The sequence below is a fragment of the Marmota monax genome, unplaced genomic scaffold (assembly GCF_021218885.2).
Source record: "Marmota monax isolate L192 unplaced genomic scaffold, Marmota_monax_Labrador192_F-V1.1 WCK01_AAM20220418_F8-fsc00017, whole genome shotgun sequence".
In the NCBI taxonomy this organism is placed as follows: domain Eukaryota; kingdom Metazoa; phylum Chordata; class Mammalia; order Rodentia; family Sciuridae; genus Marmota; species Marmota monax.
In genome coordinates, this window is record NW_026695241.1 from 4,589,784 (window position 1) to 4,615,991 (window position 26,208).

Consider the following 26,208-nt stretch of genomic DNA (forward strand, 5'->3'; position numbering starts at 1 on the left):
GGAGATAGAGGATGTGGGGACCTGCCAGAGATGGCCGCAGGGCTCTGCAGGGAGGGCAGCATCAGGGTCGGGCTGAGGCTCCCTCCAGCACTAAAAATTCCGCGACTTTCTGACTCAGCAGACCCTTGGCCAGGGGCCACCCGAGGCTCCTGTTCCAAGCCAGGCTGGCCCTGCCCCAGGGCAGAGCCGGAGAGGGCGGGCGGCCAGGCCAGCCTCTGTGGCTTCCTCTCTGCCAGATCCTTTTTCCTGAACGAGTGTGACGCTGAGCCCTGGCTGCTGTCCCCTCCCACCCCTGGCCAGGCTTGGGTACATACAGGATCCACACCACGGCTACAGGCTGACCACAGAGGTCCATGGGGGGGAAGGAAAAGTAGCCACTTGAGAAACCTCCTCACAAACGCCTGACAAATGCCTGCAGCCTGGTTTCAGGAGCTGAATGACGGCACGAGGCCTCGGCCGCTCCACAGGCGCTTGGGCTCTTTGTACAGTGCTCGGAAAACCCTGTTCTGAGATTGGTTCCCGGGGTTTCTCCTTACGCAGAAAACCAAAATGCCTTCCGTGACGAGGTGGGCCCAGGTGCACCTGGAGGCCTGGTCCTTGGTGGGTTAGCCCAGGAACCTGGACGCTCTGCGCCCTGCCCGCAGCCTCTCAGCGGAAATCACTTTGAACAGGTCTTCTGGGCCCGGAAGTGCTGAGGCCAGGTCAGGCTCTCTGGGTTCACACGTCACAGCCCACATCAAGGGGCCTAGCAGGTCAAAGGCTTCCAAATTTTCCACATCTGTGTGCCACAGGCCTTCTGCTGCTCGGAGTGGCTGCTGGGCACTGCCCACCCCGGCCTGGCCTTCCTGACCCAGCCAGGTGCTCTGCTCTTCCCTGAGTCCTGCCTGCAGAGCTGGTTCAGCGGGGAACCCTCTGGCAGCTGCTCCACTGTGCCACACCTGTCCCTGGACCTGTTTCTCAGATGCCCTAAGGGCGCATAGCCTCAGGCTCTTTGTGGCCTCTGACCTGGCTGCTCTGTCTTCACCTGGGTCTCTGCTGGACAGCCTGGGCACCCGTAGCATCCTGGGGACCTGAGCTGAGTCCTTCTACCTCCCTCTAGAGCCTCCTCTGGCTCACAGGTCCCAGCCTCTAAATGCCCACACCTGGCTAATTCAGCCAGGCCTGCTGACCACCCACCCTGCAAGGCTTCCGTCGGACAGTCCACTCATGTTGGGGCCCAGCTCACAGATGATGGTATCAGTTCTGTCCCCAGTGCTGTGTGCAGTGAGGACTTCAGTATGACAACAGCTGTGTGGCCTAGTGGTTTCAGTGAGGGCTTGAAAACCAGGAAGCCTGAATGAGAGTGTCAGATCTTACCTCTCAGCCTCAATTTGCATATATCTTCAGTGGGGAACATCAGCGTGACCACCTAATGTGGCTGCTGTAAAGGGCTCGGACACTGGTGCCTAACGATGTTCAACGACTTGAGTGCAATTAGGGCACCCACCACGGGGCAGATGCCTGTTGAACTCATCATCCTAACGGTTACAGTAACAGCCCCACAGAGAGGGATCCGTTCACATCCTGTCCCCACGCTCCCCCAAGACCCCCCAAATGTCACTGAACATGAAGAAGTTACTAGAGAAGACAGAATGTGGGGGACAAACATGGCCAGAACTGATGCTGGAGGCTCAGGGCCCAGGAACCGCCAAGGGCAACGAGAGGCCCTGTGCACATCTGTCACATAGGCCTGTTGGGATGGGCAAGGACGATGGGTGTCCCAGGGGGGCAGGGAGAAGGGGCAACGGGTGGGACAGAGAATCCTCCCTCATACCTGTTTGTAGGAATTTGAACCTTGTAACTATGCTGCCTGTGCAAAGAATAATTAAAATGACTTAAAACTCTGAAAAAGAAAAGTTCTCCGTAGCAGGATCTCTGTGCTGCCGAGCCGGCTCCGTGGGGAACTATTCAGAGGACTCTGGCTGGGCCCCTTTCAATGAGGACTCCATGAGGAAGGCCAATTTCCTCCTAGACCCTGCCTCAAGGAGATATTGCAAAAATGCAAATAAAGCTTAATGGGCAGAGATGTCCCCTGCAGTGCACTTACACTGTGAAAAACTAGAACCCGCCCCGGTGCTGGCCGGCCTCCCCGCGCTCTGTGTTCTAGCGCCTGGCTCCTCTGCAATTGTGTGCTCGGCCCGGTGCAGGACGGGAGTTCAAGAGAAAGACGTTTAACCACTGAGTGGTTAGGAAATATTAGTACCACTGGAGGTTGCAATGTGCATCCACTTCTGATCTACGGAGGAAGCAACTTTAGATATTCAACTGACTAAAAAGTACGGAAATAATGTCACTCTCACACATGCTCAGGGCACAGCCTTCATGGAGGGCTAATCAGTAACTTCTAACCAGGATGGCAAACACACAAGCCCTTTGACCCTGCAATTGTGGAGACTTGTCTTTACAGACAGAACCCTGCGTGTGCAGGACAACACGTGGTGCTCATTGGATTCACTGGAGCATTGTCCGTAAAGGAGAAGTGATTGGAAACAACCTAAATATCCATCAGCTGGGGACCAGGTAAACAAATGGAAGATTATGCAACTGCAAAAAATGAGGAAGCTCTGTGCATGGATATGGAAAGACTTCCAGGATGTGTGTGTAAGTGGCAAAAGCAAAGTGCAGATCTGTATGCAGTCCATGCTCCCTTTTTGGAAAAAAATAAAAAGAAGAATTGTTTGCATCTGTATTGAGAAAAAAACAACAACAAATGGATGAAGACACAGGAAACCATTAGTGAGGCAGGGGAGGCGGCAAAGGTGGGAATACATTTTTCCTGTATTCTTTTTCTTTATATATTTTTATTCTGAATCCTATGAACATATTACCTACTCAAAAAGAACTTGGTAATGTTCCCATAGCTTACTGTGTTCTGCGGCCACACATCACTCTAACTGCTTTGCACACAGGAATAAGTTAACCCTGTAGGAGGAACCCAGAGAGCAACCCTGGTATCAGCCCCATTCCACAGAGGGGGAAACCGAGTCAGGGACATGAGCACTGAGTCTGCAGAGGTAGCAGGCGGCTGGGCTGGGTGTGAACCAGGGTGACGGGGGTGCCCGTGGGGAACACGAGACCCACGGCATCTCTAGCAGCCTGTGCAGAGAAAGGTGGAGACCAAACAAAGAAGCTTCCAGAAGATACACAGGGACACCAACACCACCTGATGATGGAGAGACTTGTAACAGTGCACACACACATGCACACTCACACACACGCACACACATGCACACTCACACACTCATTCACACACATGCACACACTCACATACATGCACACACTCACACACCCACACATCCCGACCTTGACCCAAGGCCTGAGTGGGTTAAGCAGGACCCCCGGGAGGGTGTGCAGTGGAGCGCCGTCTGGCCATGCAGGAGCCCAGTCCCACACCTGGTCACATGCGCGACTCGTGCCCATTGCTAAGGGGAAGGCAGCACCGCAATAGGAAAGTGGGCAAGCGGCGTGGCCTGGCCCGTCACCCAGAGGGTGTCCAAAGGCCACCAAACCCCCGAAAGACTCTCAGCAGCTTGGGGAATCGGGGGATCTCAACACTCCCGTGAGAGCCCGGGGGAGGGGTCACGGGAAGGAAGACACCACACCGTGGACCGTGAGGACCTGCAGGAACCGCGGTGCCCACCATGGCTCTGCGTGGCAGCAGAGGCCGGCACGATGGCAGCTCCGAGGGCCAAGAGTGAGATTCCTTCCTCTTTTACACTTTTCGCAACACACGGAACTTGAACAACCAGCCTGCGTTCTTATGATCATTAATCACTGTTATCAGAAAATAACAGGTGAGAACTTCAGGGACACCATAAAAATGGAAGACCAGTGACCCAGGAGCGAGACTCATGGCTCTGCCGGGGCCTCCCCCACGATATGGAGGGATGAGCAGGGATGGGGAGGGAGCCCCGCTGCCTGGCTGCACCCCAGGCCCCTGGACAAGCAGGCCTCACCCAGGGAGCAAACCGGCCGCCCGCCCCAACTGGGGCCTGTTGGCTTTCCCTGTGCCTCAGTTTCCTGAAATATTCTCGTGATCACAGGCTCAAGAAGCAGCGCAGATCAGACAGATCCTCTACATGGACAGGATGTATAAGCAGAGGAAGGCCATCTCTCGGGTGGTCACCACGCAGACTGAAGGAATCAGACTGACTCCAAACTTCATTTCTGGGGGTGGTGGGTTTCCCTAGTTCACGCTCTAGCCAGTGCGTCTAACAATCTGAGCGACGATGGAAACGTGCTGTATGTGCACCCTCCAACAGTCACCTTCAGTCACATGTGGCCCCTGAGCCCTCGAAACACGGCAAAGTTATCGTGCTGTAATCGATGTCATTCGATGTGTAAAATAGCTACCCCTGGCTGCTGGCTTCCACACTGGACGTGGCAAGTCTAGACTTTTGGACTGTTCCAATCTCTTCAGTGCGTGTGTGTGTGTGTGTGTGTGTGTGTGTGTGTGTGTGACTTGCAAGGTTTGTCTTCAACTAGAAAGAAAAGAAATAACTTTAAGGCTGCATGCGTGCCGGGTGTTATTGCCATCACCGTTGCTATATTCGGAACATTCTTTGGAAAGGAAATTCCAGCCCTGGGTCATTTGTCCTGGTGTCTGATGGCCCCTGCTCTTGGGAGTGGCTCCACCAGGCAAGCTGCATGTCACAGTCTGGCTTTGCACAGACCCTGTCCTTCCTAGGCTTGTCCCCTACAGTCCCCTGGCTTCTAGAGACCCAGATCCTAGGCCAATCTTACTTCGGTGGCCTCCTCCCCGGGGATGAACCAGGCTGGGAAAATAGGAGCAAGAAGCTCTGGGGCTCAGACAGCTGGGTGGGGGTCCTCAGTCCCCACCAGGAGCACGCACAGCACAGGCTTGCTGTGTGACTTCGGGCAAGTCTCCCTCTCTCTCTCTGGGCCTCATCTTCTCAGCAGTAAAATAAGAGAAAGGTTACTTGGCCCCACCTGCTTCACGGGCTGCCAGGAGGGTGAAAATGACCGCGTAGGGCAGGAGGTGAGGGGAGTCAGAACGCAAGCCTGGCTCTCCAAAGCCGCCCTCCCAGGGGATACTGCCAGTGTCAGGAGGTAGGAGCAGGGACACAGCCCTGACCTGACCCTGTAGGTGTGATACCCCCCCCAACCCCGTGATGCTGAACCACCCGCGGCCCACCTAACTGCTGCTGTGACCACATTTCCTCTTCTGGGGGATCAGTGTGCCTCAGGCCGACGGCGGGGGCCTCCTGGCCCAGGCCCTCGGCCCGCCGCCTCCCCTGGCCTGAAACCCACCGTTGGGCTCCCGTTCCCCATCAACCTGTGGCCCACTGCCCCCGTCAGTGGGCTTGGCCCTCCATGGTGAGGCCTGGCGTCAACCTCGGTGGGGTTTTGGGAGGCGGGAGAAACTAAAGACCCTGGCTGCTGCAGACTGAAGGTCTGTGTCCCCTAATGTGCATGTATGTCCCCCAGCGTGACGGAGTTAGGAGGTGGGGCCCTCGGGGGGCCAGGTCATGAGGGTGGTGCCCTTAGGACAGAGGCCCAGAGCACCCCTTGTGCAGGAAGAGGGCTGTCCCTGAACCAGGAAGTGGCCTCTCCAGACACTGAACCCACCTTCACCTTGATCTTGGACTTCCTGCCCTGGGGCTGGGAGAAGGGCATGTCCATGGTGGTAAAGCTGCCCAGCTATGAGGAGGAGTCCTGGGGCCTGCAGGGAACACTGCACACCACCCAGCTACAATGTCCTCCAGGGACTCCAAGGACAGGGCTGCCAGCAGAGGTCAAGGTCGGGCCTGCCTCACCTTTCTGCACCTCCCAGGTTCTTCCTGGTGTCTGTTTGCATCAGCTTGGCTTGGGGAGGCTGGGGGGGCTGGGGAGGCTGGGGAGGCTGGGGAGGCTGGGGAGCCTTGGGGAGGCTGGGGAGGCTGGGGGGGCTGGGGAGGCTGGGGAGGCTGGGGAGGCTTGGGGAGGCTTGGGGAGGCTTGGGGAGGCTGGGGGAACTGGGGAGGCTGGGGAGGCTTGGGGAGGCTGGGGAGGCTGGGGAGGCTTGGGGAGGCTGGGAAGTTTGGGGAGGCTGGGGAGGTCCCAGCAGTGGCCTTTCAGGGTCCAGGCACCCCTAAATCTCAGGGCTCTGCAGCAGCCCCAGAGCCTCAGGGAGCAGCGCTGAGATGCCCGCAGGGGGCTAAGCAGAGGCTCTGGCCTCAGACAGACCTGGATTCAGGGCCTGGCTCTGCCACTCCGCCTGGGCTCTTCCGTCCAGCCACTTGCTGACCTCGGTTTCCTTGCCTGTCAGCTGGGCACTGCCACCCACCCCCAGGGACCTGGGATGGTGAACTAAGAGCTCCTGGTGAAGTGACCTCAGACAGTCGGTGCCTCATCAGGCCCACTCTGAATGTCGAGAATCCAGGGGACTGAGGGTCCCCGGTCATCGTTGGCAGCACCCAGCAGGCAGAGGGGCGCCTCTCTCCGGGACATGGTGCCGAGGGCTGGAGGAACGGCTCAGCCACGCCTCGTGGTCTTGGCTCCACCCTGGCCCTGCAGAGGGCCTGGCCACGTGCACCTCGGCCTCTCCAGCCACAGCCCCTGCTCACAGGCCTCTGGGGCCCACCCTGCTTCTCAGGCCACCCGTGGGTCCCTGCCCTTCCCCTGGGTCCCTCTGGCCTGAGGCAGCCCCTCCTCAGCCCTCTCCTGGGTGCCAACTTGCGACATGCTCACCCACGAGCACCTGCCCCCCTGCTCTGGGTGTTCCTTACCGGCCCTAGCAACTGCCACTCAGCACAGTGTCCTCGCGGTCAGCATCTGCCCCTGCAGAGTGCGGATCCGGCAGCCACACCCCACTCTCCACCAGGAGTCACTGCCCTGCCAAGGGGCTCACGGTCTCACCAGCCACAGCGGGCGAGCTGGCTGCTGCAGGACCAGCGGCCAGGCGGAGTGTGCTGGTGGGTCTCCCGAGGGCCAGCGTCCCTGACCACCCAATGGCACCTCTGCATAAATTAGAGAAACATGCTCTTTACTCCACCGTGGTGTAGGTCAGCCCCTGCCCATCTCCCAACGGCTGTCATGTCACAGGAGCATGGAATTTTGCCCCCACCTGCCTTTTTCTCAGCCAGGTACATTTGAGCAGTGAGCAACCTGAACCATGGTATACGACAGCCCAGAGGCCTGACATATAGCCTGGGAGGCTTCTTGCAGGAGGCAGAGGTGGGGCCTGAGAAAGGAAAGAGCTCAGCCCCTTCCACAGGCTGGAGAGTGGCAGCCAGTGAAGGCTCTCATCCCTGGGGCCTCATAAAGGACTGGCCTACCCAGGCCTGCCTGGGGGAAACCACTTCCTATCTCTGAGCCACAGACTCATCTGTAGCAGGGGTCCCGGGGTCCTGGGGTCCGGGGGTCTCTGGGACAATGAACTCTTGCTGGAGCAGGAGTGGAGGGCCGTGCCTTGAGCCGGGCTTTCTCGTGACATGGCTGCGTTTGTGCCGGGAACTTCCTGTGCAAAGGTGCAGGTCAAGATGGCCCAGCTGCTAGGGTGACGCCCGGTGTGGAGCTGTACCAGTCGCGACCTTGAGCCCAGACACCAGGTCCCAGAGACAGAGGATTCTGCTTTACTGAAATTTGGTCACAAATGAGCTTCGATGGCAAGACCTATATAATAACGTGCTGAGCCAGCTCTGGTCCTACTCCTCCATCAGGGGACGAGGTCCCACCTGGCCCCAGCTTTTCCTCTCTGTCCGTGTGTCTTTTCTCAATTTCCCATCAACCCTTGCTGGTCGAGGCAAGCCAGGGCGGGCATTGCCTCAGCCAGCGGAAACAAGACCCCCACCTGTCCTTCAAGCCCTGTTGGAGGCCCTGGCCCAGCCTGCGGAGACAGCCCACCCTGCCTCATCCCAGGCCACACTGGGCCTCTCACACACAGCCCCAGCCCTGCCCGGACCTCAGCGGCTCTCCCAGGCTCAGAATGAGAATGCTCTACCCGGAAAGGGGGATCAAGGCCCAGCCAGTTCAGGACAAGCCTCTCCCAAGTCCGGGCCAAAAAGGGAGGTGGCCACTGAAGGTCAGCCTAAACCTGGCCTGGCCCCCAGTAATACTCAGTGAAGAGAGGGTGCTGAGCACAAGGGGGCAGCCAGCAAGGACACAGCCACAGCGCAGACCCCGGGTGTGTCCGAGACCTGCTCCCAGGAGCCGCAGAACATCCGCGCAGGGACGGTCTGCCAAGGAGAGCTCTGGACCCAGTGCACCAATGGGGAAGCCGAGGCTGGGCGAGAGCAGGGCTACTTTGATCATCAAAGCACAGGATCCGGGAGTCACAAACACACACGGAATGAACAGGCGGAAGTTTCTAGTGAAATCTAAAACTCAGAAACATGCAACACGAAAAAAAGATTTGCAATCTAATCCCTGAAACGTGAGCCTGTCAGTGCAAAACTACCTCTCTGCTCTCTTCCTCCTTCCCACCTCTGCTAGGAAATAGAACGTATGGATAGCCGTGTCTGGTGCTCTGGACAAGAGACAGGACATTCTGTTAGTTAGAATTAAGTTTGTCTGGAAGTGACAGAAAATCTAAAATAACAGTGACTTAAGCAAGATCCATATGTATTCCTCTCCTATATAATATTCTTGGTAAAATGATGCTCCGACGTGTTTGGGACCTTTACTGTACTGTTATCCAACTCTGCACAGATCCTACTCTTAAGTTTACCTCAGAGTCTAATATGGCTGCTTTAGCTCCCACCATTATCTCTGCATTCAAGTCAACAGGAAAGAGAAGGACATTCCCTTCCACTTTAAGGCATCTTCAAGCAAACTGCACTCCCCACTGATAGCTCACAAGGCCACATCTCGCTTTAAGAAAATCAGGAAATGTTTGGCTAAAACTTACACCTAGCTAAGATTCAGGGGCCAATGCACAGGCTCTGCGCCACCCTCCAGCTCAAAGACTCCAGGATGGTGACCCATCTCAAGGAAGTGGTCCCCAAACCCTAGACCCACAGAGGTATTCAGGATCTTCATTTAAGACAGGAGACTTGGAAGGAAACCAAGAAGTCCACGCAGGCACAGGACTAGGCAGCTCCACCCACTGACGGGATCACTCACAATGGCCGTGGCGATGGGGGTGGGCAGTGCATGTCCACAGCACACACGGGGCAAGGTTGCAGAGAACCACCATAAGCATGCCCGCCCAGGCGAACAGAGCACCCTGGACCAGGCACAGATCCCAAGAGATAAAACGTGCTCAGTGCTTTCAATTCCACTTTGTGTCTCTGTGTTTGAACTCTTTTCAAGTGTAGAACAGACGCCTCATTTTAAAAATCAATAGTGTCCACACACACAAACACACACACACACACACACACACAATTACCACAGGCCTCAGCAGTCTCAGAGCCTAAAGAGCTAAGAGCAACCATCTCAGGTGCCGTGACAACACCTGGGGAGGCAGTGGCCACTTCCTGCCTTGCAGAGGACAAGGGTTCACGGCAGGTTCAAGTGCAGCATCTTGCCCAGGGTCACTGAGCTTCCAAGTGAGGAGCGGGCCTGTGGGCTCCGTCACCAAGGTAAGTAGGTCACTCTTCCCCGTGTGGCCAGGCCCATCACACTCAGCAGGGCCCCACCCACTTTCCCACTCAGTGCCCTCCTCCTCCCCGAATTCCCTCCTCTGCACCTGCCCGATGTCTCTGTGAATGCCACCTCTGCCAGGGAGTCCTCCCTGATCACCACAGCCACGTGTGATAGAGCTCTGCACCTCTGCAGGGGGCCCTCACCTTTAATTATGTGCACCTCTCTCCTACCTCCCTGTAAAGTGCCAACTCCTGAAAGTCCAAGTGTTCAGGAAAGGGGTGGATGGATGGGTGAATGGATGGGTGGAGGGTTGGTAGATTGGTGGATGGATGGATGGATGGATGGATGGATGGGTAGGAGGTTAGGTGAGGAAGATATTCACCAAGGGAAAAAAATGCCTGCATACATTTCAGATTGATGGTCTGTCCAAAATGTCAAGATCAGAAAGATACAAACATAATCAATGTGGCCCTCAGATGCCACCGGCTTTGAACTGTCCTTGCTTTGAACTGCAACATCCTAGAGACATCTACAAGATCCACCTGTGACACTGACTGAGGAAGGAAACCGGGGACCTGGAGGTTGGGGAAAGAGGTCCTCAGTGAATTCTTTCTTGGCAGCCTGACCTTTAGCCAGAGGCCATCAGGTTGTAAATTAAGACACAAGGTCCCTTGGAACAATGGGGAAGACCTTTGGTGACCCAGTCATGGAGCCCTGGGAATCCTGTGGAGGAGGGCAGGGCTTCTCTGTCACTGTCTCCGGCCTCCTTCCCCTGGGCTCCCCTCCTCAGCTGGTCTTTTGGAACAGGCTCCTCCATCCGTCCAGACACCGCCTGTCCATGACGGTCAGGAGCTGGGCGTTTAAAGTCTTATCTCTTAACTACAGAATCAAAAGTTCTTGGCTTTGCTCAGAATCAGTGGTAGGACGGGGAGCATGTCCTGCAGAAGAGCCCCTCTTGTGTGTCCCCTCCTGGTGGGTTCAGGGTCCCCACTCCTGCCACCCTCTCCTCGAATCCTTGCTGATGGGCTCCAGGCTTGTGGATGGAGCCAGCGCTGGTGACCTCTGGTCTGGCCTGGCCCCTGGACGGGAGGATGGGGCCGTGTCCTGGAGGCTGGTGCCGGCACCCATAGGATGTGGCCTGAGGGTGTGTGCCACCGCTTCAAATGTACCCAGGCTTCCACCACAGCTGCTCCCCAGGCCGTTTAGTCTAGAAGGAGCTGACATTCTGCAGGAGATTCGTTCATTCTTTCAAATTCTGCTGAGTGGGGTTCGTGAGCCCCCAGGAATCTCTGACAAGGTGGGACGCGGGGCTCTACCAAACACTAACCTCATTTCTGCGCTGGGGGCAGGCTCCCCTCCTCAGGGGCCACCCTTGGTTTCACCTGGTGATACTGTGGAGAGGTCAGTGTCACCAGCCCCACCTGCACAGGGGCAGCTGGAGGGGAGGCTACAGCTGCAGGGAGCCCATTGGAAGTACCTCGCCTCTGCGCAGCCTCCAGGGGGACTTTAGGAGGCCCCCAGGCGACCACCATGTCCCCCATCTCCATGTCCCCAAGGGGTTCCACTCACTGCTCCAGGCCATCTCAATGCTGGACCAAGGCTCCCCTCCCGGGAGACACCCCGACCCACGGCCCGTCAGCAGGTTGTCCCAGGAAGCCATGGGCCTTGTCCCAAGGTAGGGCAACCAAACCAAACAGGCTTTCCAAAAAGAGTTTTCAAAATAAACCCACAGCAGTGAAAAGATGTGTCCTTCCAGGTCCTTGGTCAGGGAGATGACCCAGAAGTCTCCTTCCTGGGTCTCTGTTTCTGAGAAAAGTATACCTAGGTGTTCTGGACTGTTCCACAGGCTGCCCTTCCAGCATGCGTGGGAAGAGGCTGCCCATCTGCAGCGGCACTTCAACCCCTGAACCCTTCGCCTGCCTGGGGGCTGGTACTGCAGGGAATCGCTGAACTTCAGACGGAGCAGGGACCTCGGAGATCACATGGGATCACATGGGCTCAGTCCTCACATGGGAAACTGAGGCCAGAGAGAATAGGGACTGACTTCCTAGAAAAAAAATCCCCAACACCACAGGGCACAGGACCCTGGAATATCCTCTGGTCCCTACTGACAGTCCTCTAGCACCCAGCTCCCCAAGCATCTTCCAAATCAGCAAAGGACAGTTCCAGGAAAGGACAGTGTGGGCACCATGTACACACACACACACACACACACACCCTTAGATTGCTGGTTTCTCAATGGCCCAGAGACCTGCATTTGGGAGAGGGAGAAGGGGCTAAGCAAGGTCCCCACTCAATTCCCTGGGTGACCAGCCATCCTCCTCCTTCTGGGTTGGGGGAGGGGGTGTGGTGGCTTGGAGGGTCACCACCTTCTGGAGAGGAGAGCTGCTGGGCTCCCCACCCCCAGGCCTGACCCTCCCCACCCCAGGTCTGGGCAGTTTTACAAATCCCTCCAGGGTTCAGGGGCCTTGGGACACAAAAGAGAAACTGGCTCGGAGATTTTCAGACTCCACTCAGGATACCACAGCCCACAGGCACTTACTGAGTGCCGACTGTGTGCAGGACACAGGACATGGACACGGGAGATCTGACTCGTTTGTAGAATTTTACAATCTGAGTAGGAAGACGTGATATTGAAGGGGTTTTGGCTTCTTTAAATTTGCTAGGAAAAAAGGGGTTCATGACAAAGAAGTTACGCAGGTTCCCAAAAGAGGAATCCCATGAGCCTGCCCAGGTGGAGGGCTTCCCGGAGGAGGTGGGCCCTTTAAAAGGGGCAGAAGGAGTGCAGAGGTCACCCTGGCCTGCAGGACCTTCATGGGCAAAGGCATGAGGTGACACACTGGGGAGGACAGAGGAGGTGAGCTGTGTGTGGCTTCGAGCTAGACTGGGCTCCCCAAAGGCCTTTCAATAAGACAGCAAGACCTCAGGGTGACCAGGGGACCTCGGGGGACAGGCTTTCCCCCACTGCCTGGCATGAGCACCTTCTGTCTCCACCAGCGAGAACCGTGCCACCAAAAGGGCTCATTGCAGGGAGCGGGTGGGGACCAGCAGTTTGGCGCATGCGTGGAAGTTACCCCTCTTGCCTTCAGTGGCACTCTTGGGAACCCTCCACGTTTCAGATGCCCCTGGGGACAGGAGCAGTGCCACTTCCTGGTTCTCAGATCAAATGGCAGGCTCGGGGTAACAGGACGTCACCAAACATTCTAGAATTGGCCACCAGATCAGCACGGAGTGGCTCCCCAAGAACAAGACGATTTGTGGCCCCTCCCTTCTAAAGATGACCCTCCCAACAGGGGGCAGGGGGCTGGCAGAGGAGGCAAACCAGAGGGCAAGGGGTTGTCTGGGTCACTTCCCTCCCTGGGGATCTGTCCGGCACATAGCCCCCATCCCTAGAGTGCCCAGGACCCCGCTGTGGGCGGCCCCCACATGCCCTGCTGCGCTCCACCCATCTCCCCCGGCCAGCTTTTCCTTCCCAGCTGACTGGTGTCAGGCTCTCTGGGAAGCAACCTGTCACCCAGCTCTGGGTCCACGACCCAGTCCCTGCCCGGCCCTGTCCCCCACTGCCCCACCTCCGGGCCTTTGCTGGGACGTTCTCTCCTGCCCTCCCCCTCCCTCCTTGCCGGCTGCCCACCTCAGTTGTCACTGTCTAGATGACAGGCGCAGAGGGATGACTCACTAGCCACGACAGTGTCAGAGGGAAGAATCTGTGGTCATTTGTCACTCATTTCTTACTCCTCTCTGCTCCGGCCTGTGGCTGGGAGGCCCTGCAGCGGGGCTGGGACCCTGTCTGCCACATGGAGCTCCAGGGGAGGAGGTTGAGGGCTCCTGTTGCCTCCTTCTGCTTCCTGGAGACCAGGTCCTGGGGCCTCCGCTATGGATTTGGGGATCTCCTGGATTAACAGGAAGGTATCCTGGGGCTGCAGGGGGTGGAGGGATTTAAGCTTTTAACACTTGTTGCTTCAGTGAAGATCACTGCATAGGGCCCCAGACCCAGGACAGGGTCCAGGGGAGGAGGGCCTCAGGGGGAGGTGCTGGGTCCCCTCATCACAAGCAGACCTGCCCGCCTCCCCCTCCTCTCAGCTGCTTCTTGGGGGATGTACTGGGGCTTCTCGGGGCCAGGGCTGGTGAGAAGCCTTCGCTGCTGTGGCCAGAGTCTCCTTCAGGGTCTGGAAGGACACGTGGGAACACCAGACCTTAAAAGCAAGGAGGCCCAGGTCAGGGCGCAAAGCTGAGCCAATGGCTCAGACTGAATCATCCCTGGCCCTGCCCAGGGAGAGCCCCATCTGGGCGCCTGGAGTGATGTCAGGGCTCCTGAGGGCTTCGGCAGGACTCCTCTATCATCTCAGGCCTGGACCTGAGTTCCACTCTTCTCTGCGGGGGTCTCCATTCCCTGGTTGTTACACTGGGGGCTTGGATTAGGGCTGTGACAGGCACATTTCTTCCCAAGGTGGGTTCTTTTGCAGATGAAACTTCACACAGATACTCAAACAGCAAACCTGTGGAAACGCACCTGGTGCCTGCCATGGTGGGGCAGCGTGGGGTGACAGCCAGGTCTCCCCTGAGCCCCAAACCACTGGCCCTAATGCCCTCTAAGAGAAGACCGTCTCAGGTGACTTCTCCACTCCACTGGGCATCTGAGCCCTGAAGCCCCGGTCCCTTAGCCATCTCAGCCTCGCCTGTCATTCCCGGCTCTTCTTTCCCTCCATGTCACCTGGAATCCATCAGCAAATCCAGAGGCTCTGTTGTCTTGTGTCACCACTGCCCACCTCGTCCTGGCCTCTCCTGGCCCTTCAAGGTCTGTCACAGGTCTCTCCACTTCTGCTTCCGTTCCACCTACAGTCTGTCACCCTCTGTGCAAACTGTCCTGTGGCCCTGGCTTACTCAGAGAACCCACCAAAGCCTTTCCGGCCCTTTGGGGCCCCACCTCCCTCTGTCCTGACTCTCTGCTCCCCAGCCAGCCACATCCCCCCAGGATTGCTCTTGCTTTAAGGCCTCTGCTAAATGTCCTGTCCACGCTGTGGCTGCTCGTGCCCACGTGTCCAGAATGTCCCCCTGGGCTCCCCACAACTCCTAGGCTGACTTTGTCTCTCTTCTTGGTAGAACACCAGCCTTGCAGGGGCAGCAGCATGGTTGAAGCCTGGGCCCAGCCCTGCCCAGTGCAGACTGCTGAATGGATATTGAATGAATGGCAGAGTCTGAAAGGTGAGAGGAAGCCCCTGCACCCAGGGCACTAGGCAACCTGTCTGCATTTTCTCTCTGCCTAGCCAATGTTTTCAAAAAGAAGTAGGAAGGGTTTACTTGCAAAGATCCTCCAGGGACCAACACTCAAGTGGCAGCTTCCTAGCCCCGTGGAGGTGAGGCAGGATGCATTCCCTAGTTATCCGAGCATCCTCCCCCCAGAAGGAAGGAGGGGCTCTGGAACAGCAGGGTGGAAGGACACATGCCACCAAGGACTCAGGACACCACCCTGAGTGGTTTGGGGGGGAAGGGCCTTTGAGTCTTCGCCTCCTGATCTTTGAGTACTGTAACGTCTGGGGTGTGCCAATAAGGAGCAATGAATGTGGGAGTCATACCCCCAAACTGCACTGTAGTACTTGATAGTCAAGAAGCATCAGGCTCCTATCGGAAGAACAGGGTAGAAATCAGACGAGACAGATTGCACTGCTCAAGTTTCCTAGACTTCTGTCAGTTGGAAAGGCTGTCCCCAGTGGTAGCAAGTCCTCTGTCACTAAAGCTAAGCAAGTATATTTCAAGAAGGTTGTCAGGGGCATTCCTTTGCCTGGGGCAAGGTTAAAGAAGATGCTACCTATGAACCCTTCCAACCCAAAAGGTCCTCTGCAATAGAGCTGCATGGTTAGCAGCAAATCAAAACTCTCAGAGTGCTTAGGATGGACCAGGCAGAGCTCTGAGCAGGTGCATTCTGAAATGGCACGATAACCTCATGCTGCCTGTGGGCAGCTGCTTAAATACAACTCATCCAGTCCAGGAAACAATCCTACGCAGCAGCAGGTGGTGTTGGATTTACAGAGAGGGAAAGGCAAGCTCTCTAGGCCAAGTGAGCAAAAGGAGGATCACACCTTTTTATTACAATAACTATTGAGGGTTTTCCCAATAGGCCAATGTGCTACACCATTTCTATGGATTTAATACTTAAAACAACAGCAAAGAGGAGTTATACTGCATAGTCTCATGAAGTAAACTGAGGCACAGACAGGCTAAATAACTGAATAGGTAAAGAACAATGAAAGGTAAGAGGAAATGGGTCAGGCTAGGTCATCCCTGGGAAAAATGGGAAGTAGGTAAGGTCAGGCCCCAGCCACTTGTCCTCCCTCCTCCCAGATCCTGGCCAATTCCACCCTGCAACCTGGGGTGTGGCAGACACTTGCCTCTGGGGCCCCTTCCCCATTGGAATCCCCAGTCCTTCCCACAAGATGGTATTTGTCTTTGCGGGCTGGCTTCCAAGGAAAAGCAAGCATTCAGGGTCCATAGTTTATGGGCTGGGGCTGCAGTGGAGGAAGGGAAGGAGTTTAGAAGAAGGGAGGCTTTTAGAAGAGATTAAGGACCCCTCCAAGGCACTCCCAGTCCCTCCCACCCAAGGGGTCCTCACCTGCAGCTGTCCCCCAATCTCTGCCCGCACAAGATCCGCCCAACTCTTCTGTTGGGCTTAGAACTGAGGCCCTGGGAGATGAGGTCACAAGGCTAGAGGAGGCAGCCGCAAGGCGTCCATCATGAAACAGACCCGGGACTTTCAAACCGCAAAGCAGGGAATGGATCCCCGAGACGCGCTCATGGGCCATGGCACCCAAAAAGATTCCAAAAGGCTTTCCAAGGAATCTGCCTCAACAAACTTGAAGCTTCCTGGGCGTCCTCTGGGATGGATGGGCGACAGGTTTCTCTGTGGAGCGCAATCCTAAAGCATGAGATTGCAAGGTGGGGGCAGGCGAGGGGGAGGTGAAGTCAGACGCTAGGGAGCCCTCTGGGAAGTCGGTTCCCAAACCTTTCAGCTTTATGCGCTCAAAACTGTGTCCCCCGCTCCAGGGCCCTGCAAGATCATACCCACCGGGTGCAACCTGGACCCTCCCCAGCCACTAGGCTCGGCAAAGTCCCGTCCAAAGGTCACTGCCCCAGGCCCGGCCAGTTCAGCGGGGGAGGGGATCCTGGTGGGCCCTCTGTTCCCGCAAGCGGATCAGCTGAAATTGCGGATCGCCTGAAATTGCGGGGGCCTTAGGCCCCTCATCCCGCGCTCGGAGGGACCCCAGGATCGAGGGCGCGCCCCGGGGCTCAGGCGGAGCTGCGGTGCTGCAGGCTGGCGGGGCCCTGGCCGCGCACACTCGCACGCAAAGTTCAGACCAGGCAGGAGCCAGAGCGGACAGCCGCGTCTACACCCGCGCCGCGGCTCTGGCAGGTAGAGGCGCAACCCTAGAAAGCCCGGCGCCCGGCCGCGGAGCGTGTGCTGGTCTCCCGGTGTCCGGGCTGAAAAGTTTGGCCAAGTCGTCGGTTGCTGCAGAGTCACCCTTCCCCGAAGAACCGCGGGCTGGCCTCGGCCGCGGCTGGGTTCCCACACGGCCCGAGGTGCCGCGGTGCAGGGTCCCTCGGAGCCCGAGGACTCCCGGGGACCGAGAAGTGGAGTGGGGAGGCCGAACAGCCCCCCGGGAGAGCGGCGCCCGCCCCGACTTACCCCTGGGGGTCCCCGCGCGCGGGCGCCCCGGCCCGTCGGATCATGCCGCCGGCAGCTGGGGCACGGTGCTGGGAAGGGCTCAGGCGCCGCGAGGCGCGGAACGCGGTGCCCCCGGCGCCCACATGTCCCTGGCGCTGGCCCTCGGGATGGGCCCCGGCCGCCGCCGCCGCCAGCCCCGCGCCGAGTGGGGAAGCCGCCGCCGCCGCCGCGCTCTGGGGCTTTCGCTCCCTTCCACTTCCTGTATCGCAGCGAGCGGGGCTTTCAGGAAGAGGCTGGCCTTGGTGGTCAAGGGTTTTTTGTCAAAAGCCATTCGGCGGCGGCTCGCGGCCCGGAGCCCCCTGGGGCACACGGAAGCCGGGCGGCCGCGCCCCCGGGGCCGGGCCTGGCGGCGGGCGGTGCCCGGGCAGAGGCGCCCAGCGCGGGCGCCCAGTCTCGGGGTGCCGCCTCCGCCCGCTGGGGCTGCAGCCCGGGCGGCCTGCGGGCTCCCAGAGGGAAACCTAAATGAACCCAACTGGGCTGGGAAAGGAGGCCTCTCCCCTCCGACCCGCCCCGACCTCTGCCGGCAGGTGGGGAGGCCTGGAGCGGGAGTTCCTGGTCCCACGGGAAGCCAGGGCTTTGCCTCGGGTCTGAAGGGTTTGGAAATCATTCAAGGACAGCCTCAGACCGGAGGCAGGGCGCCTCCTTGGCATCTCTGACAGGTGGCCTCTGTCTTGTCTTGGATCCCTCCTCCTCTATGAGCTCCTTATCTAACAAGGCTGGCAATGACTTATCTGTGGCAGAGGGAGAAGGCAGGAGGTGACATCGTCAGCAACCCAGGTGGCCCCCCAGAGACCTCCCTTCAAGTGTCTAGCACTCAAATATGCCCCCTTTTGAGCCTACTGTGCCCCCAGAGCATTTTGCCGAGTGATGGGGTAGCACCAGACCTTAGGGAATCAGTCCCTCTAAAGCAGGGTTTCTCTCCATCTGAGCACTATGGACAGCAGGGGCCGGGTAATGTTTTGCTGTTGGGCCACTTGATGCGCTGTGGTGGGATGCTTAGCAGTGCCCTTCACCTCTACCCACTAGATGCCAGCAACACACCACCCCTCTGTTAAATGGAGCCTTCTGGTGGCAGTGTGACATGGTGCAACCCTTGAGGTTTGGGGACATTCTGGTAGTTCCTCAGAAGGCAAAACAGAGTTGTCCTGTGATCAGTGAATCCCTTCCAGGTCCATACCCAAGAGAAATGACAACTCGTCTACACAGAAACTTGCCCATGAGTGTTTATATCAGCATTGTTCCCAGCAGTCAAAGCCTGGAAGTGACAGTGTCCCTTGGTTGATGAGCAGTGAGCACAGGGTGGTGCCGTTATGTCAGGGGATATTATTTGGCCATCCCTAAGGAAAGAAGCACTGATAACATGCTACAACATGGATGACCCTTGAAAACTGACTAAGCAAACACTCAGAACAGACAGATTCACAGAGACAGTCGCTGGTGGTTGCAAAGAAACTGGGAGCAGAAGAGAAAGTGAGGAATGACTGTTCATGGTTACAGGGTTGTTTGGGGGGAGGTGATGAAAATGTCCTGAAATTGATTGTGGTGTTGGTTGCACAACTCTGTGGCTACACTAAAAACCATTGAATTATATGCTCTAAGTGGGTAAATTGTATGGTATGCAAATTGTATCCCAATAAAACTATTTTCTTTTAAAAAGGCACAAAAAGCATGGTCTCCAGGAGACCACCCTGACTGCGCAAGCCCACAACGCTGCCCCCTCTGTAGCCCAGATCCCTTCAGACCCCTGGCTGGGCCACGGCCAGATGCCACTGGCTTGTCTACTCCTCCCTGCACCATATCCCTCAACAGGCCTGTAGCTTCCCATTTGAAAATAGGTTTTGAGGACAGGCCCATGTTCATATCCAACCCAAAGACCTTCCAGCTGGGTGGCCTTGGGCAAGTCCCTTCCCAGAGCCTCCGTGTGCTCATCTGCAATAGTGAGGAGTACAGATAAGGTGGGCAAGAGGGACCCGCTCCAGGGCACCATTATGATTCCTTTGTTGTTCCTAAGACAAGCCTGTAAGCCACTCTTAGATCTCCTTGTGCCCCAGAGAAGGGGTGTATCCAACCACGGCACCTGGAATGGGTTTGAAAGCCCTCTAGGCTGATCTAGACTACGAGTAACCGCGTGCTGTCTGTCCTCTCCAGGAATAGATTTCCTTCCACTCCCGGAGTCAACAGAGCAGGCCCTTCAAAGTGTGGGTCGCATGGAACCAACCCTAGGCTCTCATCACGTCACCACGGAGGCCTTCTGAAGTTCACTGCTCACCTTCTCTGAGAAGCCCCAATTCCTCAGGTGCACACCAGATGAGGCCCCAAGGCAACCCTGTTACTGACAACTGCCAAGATTGCAGAAATCTGAGCAGGTGCTGTTAGGTGTGGTCTCTGGTCCACCCTGGGGTGATGTCAACCCAGGCTTGTCCTTGCCCCACTTCCTGAATCCCATTTTCCTTCCCAAGTTCCCAACCCCCCATCTTCTTCCCTAGCCATGGATCTCATACATTCTATACATGGACTCCTGTATAGAAGCAAGAATCTGGTATTATTGGGGCCCTCAGACTCCTTCCCTTTTGTGCCTACCTTATACTGGAGCTAATGAAGTGGAGGTGAGGTGCTTTAGACAGAGCTTGGAACAAGTAAGTGCTCAATACATATTGGCTATGATTTGTACCATGGCAAAGGCCCTTGATGTATCAGTCAGGTCTCCCAGGAAACAAATAGCTCCTCTGATTAGGATGATTTAAGAAATGTATAGGTAGCAGGTTGGGGATGTAGCTCAATAGTAAAGTGCTAGCCTAGCATTCTTGAGGCCCCGGCTTCAATCCCCAGCACCATGAAAGGAAAAAAAAAAGAGAAAAGAAATGTGTAGGCAGTTATATCTGAGAGACTGCCATCACCCTGAAATTGTGACTGTCTTCAGCCCAAAGGATGAGGAGTGAGGTGGTGACCAGACCCAGAAGGACAGCAGAGATTGCCCTTCCTCAGGCAATCTCAATAGGGAGGAAAGGGCACCTCAGTCCAGGCTGTCATTGTTGTGTGGGATAGAAGAATAATCTGATGAGCCCTTCCTGAATTCCTGACTGGTAAAATTGTAAATTATAATAAAAAGGTTACTGTTTGGGATATTTTGTTTTGCAAAACTGGATCAGCGGAAAACAGCTTCTCCGGGGCTTTTCTATGTCCTTCTGATTCCCAGCAAGCTCCCACCTCTCCATTGCCTGAGTATTTGGAGAAACAGAGAACAAGAGAGTGCTATTGTTGCAAAATCAGACAGGAACAAAAATGTCTGCCCATCTTGAGCAGGGTCTGGGGTGAGCCGGGGCTCACTCTGGCAGAAGGAGCAGCTTCTTCTCTGTTCTTGCCGGCACCTATCCATGGGGATGAGGATAGGATAGACGGTGATAGGCATCACAGTCTCTGTGTTGGGAGTGTTGGCACAGGATTGATAGTTGCCCCAGCAATCATCTGGTGGTCTCTCACAGGCTGTGATCAAACTGCTGGCCAGGGCTGGGGTCTCATCTGAATGCCCAGCTGAGGAACACTGTGCTTCCAAACATGGTTGTTGCAGGATTCAGTTCCTTGAGGGCTGTTGGAGAGGGGGCCTCCATTGCTTCCTGGTTGGTGACTGGAGGAATTCAACAAGGCCCCTGGATTCCTCAGAGTAGGCAGCTGAGAAGCCAATTGAGACAATGCATTTTCATTGCAAGGCAGAAGTCCCTGCCTTGTAGAACCAAATCACAGAAGTGACACCACCTCACCCTGGCCCTGTTCTGTTGGTTAGAAGCAAATCACTGATGCTGTTCACGCTCAAGGAAAGGGTGTTTAACTGGCCTGGAGAGCAGGAGGCAGGAATCCTGAGTAGCCATCTGGGATGCTGTCTGCTATAGGCAGGCTTGTGTGCTAAATAATCAGGGACTTTGTGTAGTCATCGGTCACTGAGATGGGCTCCAATCTCTGCTCTGACCTCAGAGTTGACTCCTTCTTAATCCCAGTTTTTGTATGTTCCAAGATAGCTTCTACTGGCAATTGGGATCCTACTCCCTGGGTTCATTCGGCAGGAAAGGGGGAAAGCCTCCCTCCTACCCAGGGAATAGAAATTGTGGAGTATGACTGGTCACCTTGGGTCACAGGCCTGCCCTGGTCAACAGGAGAATATCATGCACTTACCAGCTTAGATAAATGAGGTTTCAAACTTGGCCCTAGGGTTCTGGGGTGCCTTTCTCCTGGATCATGTTGGAGAGGGATTAAAACCTGATCAAAAAATCAAGACTCTTTCAGGAAGGATGAAAAGAATGGATATTGAAATGAGAATAGAACATTCTCCCATTACCTCTGTGTAGAAATGACCACAAACTCAAAGCCACACGAGGAGATGTTGGGGTTGGCAGATAGGTTCACCGTGTCGATGATGGTGATGGTCTCCTGTGTATCCACGTAAGGACATCAAGGCTTCTCAAAGTATATGCTTTCAACTTGTCCCTTCCTGTTTGTCGATTACACTTCAGCAAAGCTGTTTTGCCATCTCTGTAGCCATTATGATTTGAAAACACAAAACTTAAACAATCATTCTTCCAATTTCCAAAAGCATATCTGATTCTGCAGCAAAGTCGTTCCCATCACGGATGAGTGGGTCAAGTTCTGACTTATGTCTTTATCATTTTGCTGGGGTCAGACCCATTGCGTGTAAATGAGAATGTGTTCATTTACCGGTATCTTCATCAATGGCAACCAGGCCTTGGTTACACGTGAGTTTGGCAGGAGGCCTGGGCCTGCAGTTGCTGGATGGAGACCCCAGCACCACTGCCTGGGGCCAGCTGCACCAGTGCACGGTCCCTGTCCCCACACTCCATTCCAGCACCCTGTGGAGCATCCCTGCGTCCCCTTGGAGAAGTCATTTTTCATTATCTGCAGGTTTCCCTGAGTCCTCCATATTGGATCTCGTACAAACAAGGTTTCCCGTGGGCACAGGGGAGGAGGCTACTGATGAAGGGCTTCTGTGAGATTTATGCAGCCAGTGGCCTGCACAGCAAGGGTTAGACCTGTACCTGCTGATGTAATGTCCCCAACTCAGGTTCTGCCTTGGTGGAGACCCGGAGGAGCAAAGCTGGGATGGCCTCTGGGAGGGCACTTCCAGGGCATGTGGTTTATTCACTCATTCAACAAACAAAAGTGGGTGCAGGAGTCCGGTGCCTGACTGCTACAGCGGATGGGCCAGCTAGCGGTGGGTACCACAGCCCAGGTCATGGGCAGTGCAGCAGCCTGCCACGCACCTCGAAGGTGGGCTCCAGGGTGGGCAAGGACCTCAAAGGACTGGGAGAGAGGGCAAGGCCAGCGGTACCTTGGGACAGCAGAGCACTCGCTTGGAGGCCACCCCAGAAGCCTCAGCCCCAGGAACCTCTGCTGGCTCAGGCCAGGCAGGCAGCATGACCCCTGGGAACTTCACCTTCACCCTGTAGGACAGCCGTCCCCAGACTCCAGAGTATCCCAGGCCAGGCAAGGTGGAGGGCTTTGACTTCTTCAATGAGGATGTTAGAAGACACACCCACCTATTTATTTTCACGATAATTTCGGAAAAGAATTGTTTAAAAACCCAGGAAAGGAGGAGGGATGTAGCCTCAGGGTGAAGGCCGTTCAAAGGCACAACTAGGCCTTTGTGGCATATTAACTCCTGTCCTCCGCCATGCCCCCAAGAGACAGGGATGTCTGCAGCAGCCTGGGAGCATCAGGAAATGCAGAGAGGAAGGCGAAAGGACTGAGGTGTGGCCACGATGACCCGGCTGCAGGGACCCGGGTGGCTTCCCCTGGAGTGGCTGATTCACTCAGGGCTGCAGACATCTGCGGGTGACTGCAATGGAGGAGCGGAGGCTTGGCCTCTCTGTCTCCGTGCTGTGCCTGTCTCCTTGGCTGCCTTAACCTTTGGGTCAGAGTCTACTCAGCTCTGCAAGGAGGCCTGTTGAACACCCGAAAAATGCTTTCTGCAAAGCTATACCCTAGGCTTCGCTTGACCTAGACATGCCTAGTCTCCCCTGGCCCCCACCCGGGGCTCTTAAGGCTGAAGACACATGCCAGCCATCATGACAAGAATCAACAGACCTGGGAGGAACGAAGAGAGGTCGCCTGGGTTCCAGGAAGGTCTTTGCCAATCCCAGAAGAGTGCAAATGTTCCTCCTCCATCAGCCTCCCGTCCCCGTCACTGAGCCCAGCCAGCATCTAAAGCCCCCCACCCCAAGTGGAGAAGCCCCCTCTTCTCTGTTCTCTGGCCACCGAATAAAGTTTTTCTTTCTCCCAGCACTCTTCTCCTGGACACTGGTTTCCCCCGCGATAAGCTTCCCGTCCTGCGCTGGACAATAGGAACTTCTAGGTCTTAATAGGAGTTTGGACTTTGGCAAGGAAAAGAGGTTCCAGCGACAGTTACTCTCTTCTCTGGTCCACTCAGTTCTGTTTGTGAGGTGACAGGCTGAGGAGAGAGTGAGGGGGCAGAGCCGTCCTGGAAGGGGGCCTTGCTGTGGCCAGCTGTGTGACCCCCCTGGCTCTGCCCACGATCCTGTTTCTAAACCTCAGGGTTCTGACGCTCCTACCTACGAACCAGGCCTAGGAACACCAAGCTCACGGGCCCCAGGAGGAGGCCTGGCTGCCTGGGAGGGCAACCGCAGGCAGCTTCCTCTCCTGACCCCTCCAGGTGCTGCTGGTTAACCTCTTGGTTCACATTTTCTAGAAGAGTCTCCACTTTTACTCTGACAAAAATGGCCACTGCATATAGGAATGACTTGGGCAGGATGTGTCGGCTTTTGTAAGATGCATATAAATACGTTTCTGAATCAGGGTTTAAAAAGTCCTAGTGGAACTTGGCATGGTGGTGCACGCCTGTGATCCCAGCCACTTGGGAGGCCGAGGCAGGGGGCTCGAAAGTTTGAGGCCAGCCTCAGCAACTTATCAAGACCTTGTCTCAAAATAAAAAAATAAAATAAAAAATAAAAAGGGTTGGGGATGTGGCTCAGTGGTTAAGTACCCCTGGGTTCAATCCCTGGTACCATAATAAATAGCTAAATAAATAGGACTGGGGGTGTGGCGCAGGGGTAAAATGCCCCTGGGTTCAATTTCTAGTACAAAACAAATAAACAAACAAATGAAAAAAAAAAAAACAAGAAAAAACTCAAGATTGGCAAATTATAGCAAAGGATATCATTTATTTTATTATTTAAAAAAAATCGAGGCCATGAGTTAGAGGTATAACTCAAGTTGTTCTGACAATATGTTCGTAAAGTTTGGGTAGAAGGAGATACCTTTCTGGAAGTTCCTTTCTTTGCCCCTGAAGGCACCCCACCAGTGCCCTGAAGACAGAAGGCAGGGGCTCAGACAGGCGCTGGCTGGCTGGGTTGGCGGTTGTCCTTGCTCTTGGCAGGACTGGGAGTGAGCGAATGGAAAGAGGCTTTGCAACAGTGACCTCTGGGAAACAGCCACATTTTTGTCGAGAGGCCAGTGATCAAGCATTAGCAGCTCATCATCTGTAAGCTGGCTTGTCCACCAGGAGAGCCAGAGGCCAGGCTTTTCTCTGGAAGCAGAACTCCAGCTGTGTAACAGGACCACTGTCCTACTGTGAGCCTTGCGCATTGCAAGAGTAAGGACGTTTCCATAGGAACTGGGATCCGGATAGGCAATCTTCAACAATAGGGATTCATCCATGAATGCCTAGGTTGGGGCTCAGGACTCTTGAATAAGTGGAAAAAAGCAAAACTGCACACACAGCATTAGCTAACAATGATGCATAACAAATGACCCCTAACTTAACAACTTTAAATAACAATGAGGTTCTTTCTTTCTTCCTTCCTTCCTTCCTTCCTTCCTTCCTTTTCTTCTTCTTCTTCTTCTTCTTCTTCTTCTTCTTCTTCTTCTTCTTCTTCTTCTTCTTCTTCTTTCTTGTTTAATATTAACAGTTTCTGTGGGTCAGGAACTGGTAGCAGTTGGTCCTGGTTCAGGGTTGGTCCTGAGGTGGCAGCCAAAATGAAGCTAGGCAGCTCTTCTGGACCATGAGGCAGAAGCTATTTGCTGAGGAAGGCAGAGCAGCAGAGGAGGCGGGTCACTGCGCCATGGAGCACGGCCCCAGCCCTGGACTGAGCATTCTCATCTTCTCTGAGAGGGAGAAATAAAGTCCTACCCGTCTCAGCCACTGTTATTTGGAGGTTTTCCTGGAGTAGGATTCTAATGGGTAGAAGTAAGGGGAGGTCATTCTAGTAGGAGGGGCTGTTGTAAGGAAAGGTCCAGGAGCGGGACCTCCCTTCTTTCTCCAACTGGTGGGGAGAGGACAGGAATTAGCCTAGAAGCTTACGCGCCCCCTTGGGAGGTGCGGTGATTCCTGACTGATTCTTGCCAGAGCCAGCCCTGAGTCCTTGGCTCTGCCTCCTCAGTGAGGACGTGATTTGGCTTAGTCTCACTTCTCCCTCCAGGGTATCTACTTCCCCTGGAAATCAAGTGTGGTGTCCGCAGGACTTCTTCCACTTTGAAAAATCAGGGTGCTCATTCAAAACCGTGGTGTGGCAACAGGCCGGTCAGCTGAGGGAAACCCGGTCCCACACTGGTCTCCTCCAGGCCTCAGCCTGTGCTTGGGCTGCATCTCGGGTGAGAGTCTATGGACAGGTGTGCACTTCGTGGGAGCTAAGAACATTCCCAACTGGGGACTCCCCTCCTCAAGAGCTGCCGAGGGGGCTGTGGTGGTGGGGTCGGACCCTCTGGCTGCTTTGGAACCACACACCAGGGCTTCTAGTCTCAGCTCCTCTTTTGCTTTTAAGTCACAGTTTCTTGGCCTCTTTGGGCCCAAGTTTCCTCTTTTGGAAGACGGCTGTGGGGGTCTCCCACCCCACAGCTGCTTGGAGGGATCTGATGGAAGGCGACTGACAGTGACTCTGAAGTTGCAGGCTCATGACAAC

At 55.6% G+C, this 26,208-nt stretch overlaps 1 protein-coding gene and 1 long non-coding RNA gene across 3 annotated transcripts in view; both read right to left on the minus strand.

The window, feature by feature from the left end:
- Window positions 1–17,623, minus strand: part of Rin3 (Ras and Rab interactor 3) — a 107,388-nt gene extending 89,765 nt beyond the window's left edge. Inside the window, exon 1 of one of the 2 annotated variants that reach the window (XM_046440618.2) lies at window positions 17,246–17,623. In XM_046440618.2, coding sequence (XP_046296574.1) covers window positions 17,246–17,289 — 44 coding nt within the window. In that variant the 5' untranslated portion in view covers window positions 17,290–17,623. The remainder of the gene's footprint in view (window positions 1–17,245) is intronic. The other variant, XM_046440617.2, reaches the window with a different exon arrangement.
- LOC131424017 (uncharacterized) lies at window positions 15,624–17,235 on the minus strand. The gene is made up of 2 exons (XR_009226388.1): window positions 16,175–17,235; window positions 15,624–16,070 (listed from the first exon to the last, which is right to left on the minus strand). It is a non-coding gene; the product is annotated as an uncharacterized LOC131424017 (long non-coding RNA).
- Window positions 17,624–26,208: the final 8,585 nt, after the last annotated feature.